Here is a 6,000-nt window from a genome sequence, read left to right on the forward strand (position 1 = left end):
TCAGTTACAAGTTAGCACAAGCACGTCCATGTGATAAACCATCATTTTTCCATATGTCATCTATGATTGCCCAGAGGTGTCTCATAAAGAGAATTTCTCTCTGAATCCTGAAGTACTATATGGGACCCTCAGTCATCTTCTAGATAAAGCATGGGGAGAGTTAAGCACAATAGAGTTTTTTCTTTAATTTGGCTATTTGAACAAATGACTTTCTAAAGACAGTAAATCAATCTTAACATTTTAATAGCTTCAAACTCGTTTCCCTACGTGAAGAAGAGGATTCCTATTAACTGTGAACAGCAGATTAATTTAAAACCAATTGATGTTGCCACTGATGAAATAAAAGACAAAACTGCAGAGCTGCAAAAGCTTTGCTCCTCTGCTGACGTGGACATGATTCAGCTCCAACTTAAATTGCAAGGCTGTGTTTCTGTGCAGGTACGCTGGTCGTCCAACATGTGTTAAATGTTTCTTGATGTTTCTTTTGCTTTTATAAGGGCACAGAGCAAGCATTAATTGTAATTGTGTGTTGGGCACTTACTGAGTGCAAAAACCTGTGCATTATTTTTTATTCACTTAATGAAGATATTACATTGAATTTTTATAAGTTTTGTGTTATGTCAGGGGACTTTAACATAAGTCTGATGACTGTAGCGAAGCCCTGTATGTACATATCAGAAATCACTCACTAGAATATCATCTTTGTAGATTATTTTCTTTAGTTAATGGTTTTTCAAAATAAACTTGTAATAAGCATATATTTCTCAGATATGGATTTCTTGTATATTTTTGGATTTTTAATAAAAAAGAGAAATGCCAAAACTTCTTTGATTATTGCATTCTGGAAACACTCTAATTTTTCTTCTATTGTAATGTAGGTCAATGCTGGTCCATTAGCATATGCAAGAGCTTTCTTAAATGACAGCCAAGCTAGCAAGTATCCACCTAAGAAAGTGAGTGAGTTGAAAGACATGTTTAGGTAAGTGGTTTATAGTTTTCAGGTTAGACCCGTATTCTTTTACTCTATTTTCTTCTTTTAAAAAACAGCAAAGTATTGACCAAATGATACCCCTCCAAAAAGGGATATTCTCTGTGGTCTTTTACAATGTCTAAGTGACCTCCTAAGGGCACTTTAAGTAATGAGAAAATGTGTGATCTGTTTCATCCTGCAGGACATTAACAATACCCTAGTGACCCAAGAGATTAAATCTTCCAGTTTACTATATTGCTTTGGATATTTTAAGTGACACAAACACAAGCCTATGTTCCTTATGTGCTTTCCTTCTTCACCCAGTTGACCTCCTGTTACAGCATTTCAGACCATTTGGGGTAGGAATAGAAGTGGGGCAGGAAAGATTGCATATGGTCACTCCAATCCCCTGTCCTTACTTCCACTTGGACACTGCCAAACTAGGGCATGCAATATCTTGTCTTCAGTGAGCAGCTCTGTAAGCTAAGGCATGTATGAATGCTCTTACATTAGAGAAGTATCTTTAATATATAAAAGTTTTCATTCAGAAGAAGAGAAACAGTTGAGTAATATGGACTAAGGAGAAAGCTGATAACCTATCCACTCATTTGCTCCCGACTTATTTTGTTTACTTTTCCTGTCTGTGTTTTATCAGCTGTTCCAGGGTGCAGAGTAACTAGTAGTCATTCATTCACCAGTATTTATTAATGCCTGGTACATGCAAAAGACTATTAGTTGCTATGACAGGGATATAAAACAAATGGACAGTGAAGTACTTTGTCCCCTAAGACCTACACTCTAATTGTGGACATTAAACATAAACACATGAAATAATGGAAAAATACTTTTATGATAGGTCATCAACTCTCTGTTCTCCTTAGCAGCCCAGGGAAGATCCTTCATACCTGTACCACCCAGCACTGTACTAGCCACATAGTAAGCTCAAAATAAATTCTTTTTGAATGAATGACTCATTATCTACAGGTGCAAATTAATGTCAGCACAACTTTAGCTGATAGAATGCCAAGTAAATGATTGAGCAAGTAGGCTTTCCAGAGGGTATGTGTTTTGAGCCAAGTCTTGAAGGAGATAAGAAACAAAACCATAAGGCAAAGGTGGAAAGGAAAGAAGGCATTTCAGATTTAGGAAGAGACATTAATAAATGCATGGTGAGAAAAGAGAGGATTCTGATCTTCTTTCTAGGCAAGCCATGGCTAAACTGAGTTACCAAGTGGATTGTCAGTGAGACTTCCTAAGAATAAATAACAAAACCTTTATCTTTGATATTCATCCATAGGAAATTTATACAAGCATGCAGCATTGCACTTGAACTAAATGAGCGGCTAATTAAAGAAGATCAAGTTGAGTACCATGAAGGGCTAAAGTCAAATTTCAGAGACATGGTAAAAGAATTATCTGACATTATCCATGAGCAGGCAAGTATTAGGGTGACTGAAACTGAAAACATGATCTGCGGGTCCCGAAATTGTTGCTTAGCAAAATATAATGGTTCAAGATGCATAACCTTAAAAGTCTATATTTTAAATTTTTTCCATATTATTTTTAATCATTTAAGTGATACAATACAAATAAAATTTGCAGCAATTATCTGAAGTGGTTAGTGATGCGATTATCAGTAAGAAACCATTTTGTTTTTTGTGCCCCAGTGTCATTAGAAGCGAGAGGTTGAACTGAGGTATACCACTATCAAATAGACTACATAGTTTGTTTTTAGAAACTATCTAGTTGATGAGTTTCTATTCCTCATAATGCACAGAAAAAGCAGCAAAAATTCCTCCTTCACAAAAGATGTAAGACAATTGCACATGCTATTTTAAGTGAATATCTACTAGATTACAGTTATTTCATTTACATGCAGCTGCATGACCTAGTGTTGAACTCTAAATTATTCAAATTGAAAACAAATTATTCAGTTTATTGTTATTACTGTGATCAAGATATTCTGAGTGGCCATTTTATAAAATTTGTTTTCCTTTTGAAGCATGGATTTTTCAAATCTCACTTGTCTGTATCAGTTATTCCTATAAAACATGGCTATTTCTCTTAGATATAGAGACCAATAATTTAGATTCTTAATATTATGTATTGATAGCTAACCAAGAAAACTCTTAGTTTCTATTGGCTTATATTTATGCAAGCCATCCTGTCATTATGAACCATACTTGGGTGTGCCTTACTTTTGGCAAATGTTGACTTTATAGTGAATTGAGTTTCATATAAAAGAGAGCCACTTTGTAGTCATACACTTTGAGGCATATATTAATACTGAAAAATAAGACAAGTGTTAATGTGTACTGAAATTTGAAATATTCTCTTGAGCTCCATAAACGATTACTTGACAAAAAGTCATGGCTGAATATTTCTTGTCCCCTTTCAATGTAATCTGTTACAGAATACCAGAATATATAGTCCTTTCAAAAAATTCAATCTTTTGATTTTTTTTTTTCTTTTTTTGAGACAGAGTCTCACTCTGTCGCCCAGGCTGGAGTGCAGTGGCGCAATGTCAGCTCACTGCAACCTCCGCCTCCTGGATTCAAGTGATTCTTCTGCCTCAGCCTTCCGAGTAGCTGGTACTACAGACACGTGCCACCACACCTGGCTAATATTTTGTATTTTTAGTAGAGATTAGGTTTCACCATGTTAGCCAGGATGGTCTCGATCTCCTGACCTCGTGATCCACCTGCCTCGGCCTCCAAAAGTGGTGGGATTACAGGCGTGAGCCACTGCACCTGGCTGCTTTTGATTTTTGAAAGGATTTATATTGTCATAAAGCTATAAATTACAGTTTTCTTAGATAGAGTTGGGGGTGGTCATTGTAGCATCTGTTGAGTATGTTTCGTAATTTCTTAGCAATAAGTACCCTCCTTGCCTGTCACATCTGACCAGCATAGATAATCAATTATTCATCTCTTAATATTCTAGTATGCTTTCAGATTAGTGTCACAAGTTAATATTTTTGTAAGAGGAAATTTCTCTATTATAAATTTTATTTAAGCCTTATGATTTGTAGCAACACAAATGATATGTCTCAATACTGCCACTATAGATCAGTCTGTGGGCTTAATACTGAAGTTTCACAACTAACTTGAGAACCAAGTATTGAAAGCTTGAGACCTAAGTTGGGACTTTATGGTAAAGAGACTGGATATAATGTATTTACCGTTTTTTACCTCAATCTACTTTAAGTACAAGATTTCTGTTGCCTTTTCTTTGGATTACACAAAATGGATCATTTAAAAAATATTTAAACTAATATGAATATCTATGTTTATATACTTATTGGAATACAATCTTTAAATTTTATATTTATAAAGTTCTTCCTTTCCAAGAAAAATCTTCTATATCAATTAGCTTATACAATTATAGTGTGTCTTTAGAAATGTGCACTTCAGACTTTTATCTTCATTTGCTATTATTTTCAAGTCTCCAGGGAAGGAACATGGGTATCTGCATGTTTCAAAAGTCCCATAGATGATTCTGAGAACCACTGTGTTAGATCATTCATAAACTCATATCAGAGTCTACCGTTTAGAGCTCTTGTTATAACCATCCGTTAAAAAATATTTTAAAGATTGTGTTACCTCGCTTTTTGTTGAATTTTGCATTTTACAGTCTTTGTTTTTCTTAATGAGTAACTAGGTATTTTCTGCTTTTTTGATATGCTGCCTTTGTAATACAGCTGTGAAGACTTAAGTCGGTAATGTTATTCTTTGCTCCCTCTGCTTTCTGTCTTTTTAAATAACTAAGTGTCAGTGATAAATTGAAATATGCCTGCAATTTCATATACACATTCTTTTTTTGGCAATGGCTTCATGATAACCATGCTGATTTCTTTTGTTTTAGATATTACAAGAAGACACGATGCATTCTCCCTGGATGAGCAACACATTACATGTATTTTGTGCAATTAGTGGTACATCAAGTGACCGAGGTTATGGTTCCCCAAGATACGCTGAAGTGTGAGGAAATGCAGATGTACGTGACAATGAGACTGACCTTTCTCAGGAATATTTGGAGCTGTGCAAATGTTAAAATTTAAAGATTTGATATACATGGAGTGTTTCTTCTCGACACCAAAATTTTCATGTGTTCCAACAGGGTGCTTACGTATTTGTAAATAAGCAACTTGAAAGTGCCTGGAAAATTGCACCACTGTGCTTGGTTTGTACTTTTTTAGGTAAATCTATATGCTGAAAAGTAGAGCTCAAAAACAGTAGTTCAATTTGCTTAATTATTGCTTAAAATAATAATGGTACTATGTAAAATTGTATAATGGAATACAATAAAAGGTAAAACTTATTTGTAATTAGAAGTGAAAGAAATAATACTTTGAACTTAGCATTTTTCTTGACAAGAAGCTCAATTCATTATCATAGTAATCTTTGGTAGGAGGAGAAGAAAATTGATAACATTTCCATAATACATGGACATTTAAAATTGGGGAGATCATTTGAATCTTTGCCAATTAGTAGTCAAGGCTGGGCTAAAGGAACTAAAAGCATTATTTAACAGGAAAATTTCAAAAGGAAAGGATATACTTATAAATATACCAAGCTTAGGCTGGGCGCGGTGGCTCACACCTGTAATCCCAACACTTTGGGAGGCTGAGGCAGGCGGATCATGAGGTCAGGAGTTCAAGACGAGCCTGACCAACATGGTGAAACCCCTTCTCTACTAAAAAGACAAAAATTAGCCGGGCATGGTGTTGCATGCCTGTAATCCCAGTTACTGAGGAGGCTGAGGCAGGAGAGTCTTGTGAACCCAGGAGGTGGAGGTTGCAGTGAGCCGAGATCACGCCACTGCACTCCAGTCTGGGCAACAGAGTGAGACTCCATATATATAACATACATATAATAGTAAGCTTGAGATAACATATATATATGTTATGATCTGATGATGCCAGGTAATCTTGTAGGTCTCCCTTCTACATACAAGACATGCAAGGGATTTATACAGGGCAAGCAGCATTTGTTGCCAAAGCTTTATCATCTGGGGCCATCTACAAAGCT

At 35.5% G+C, this 6,000-nt stretch overlaps 1 protein-coding gene across 2 annotated transcripts in view; it reads left to right on the plus strand.

The window, feature by feature from the left end:
* The window catches only part of DOCK11 (dedicator of cytokinesis 11), a 188,719-nt gene extending 183,416 nt beyond the window's left edge, over positions 1-5,303 (plus strand). The window contains exons 50-53 of one of the 2 annotated variants that reach the window (XM_025373267.1): positions 248-438; positions 879-979; positions 2,268-2,406; positions 4,835-5,303. In XM_025373267.1, the coding sequence (XP_025229052.1) occupies positions 248-438; positions 879-979; positions 2,268-2,406; positions 4,835-4,954 (551 nt within the window). In that variant the 3' untranslated portion in view covers positions 4,955-5,303. The remainder of the gene's footprint in view (positions 1-247; positions 439-878; positions 980-2,267; positions 2,407-4,834) is intronic. The other variant, XM_025373266.1, reaches the window with a different exon arrangement.
* Positions 5,304-6,000: the final 697 nt, after the last annotated feature.

This window comes from Theropithecus gelada, chromosome X, assembly GCF_003255815.1.
Source record: "Theropithecus gelada isolate Dixy chromosome X, Tgel_1.0, whole genome shotgun sequence".
NCBI lineage: Eukaryota > Metazoa > Chordata > Mammalia > Primates > Cercopithecidae > Theropithecus > Theropithecus gelada.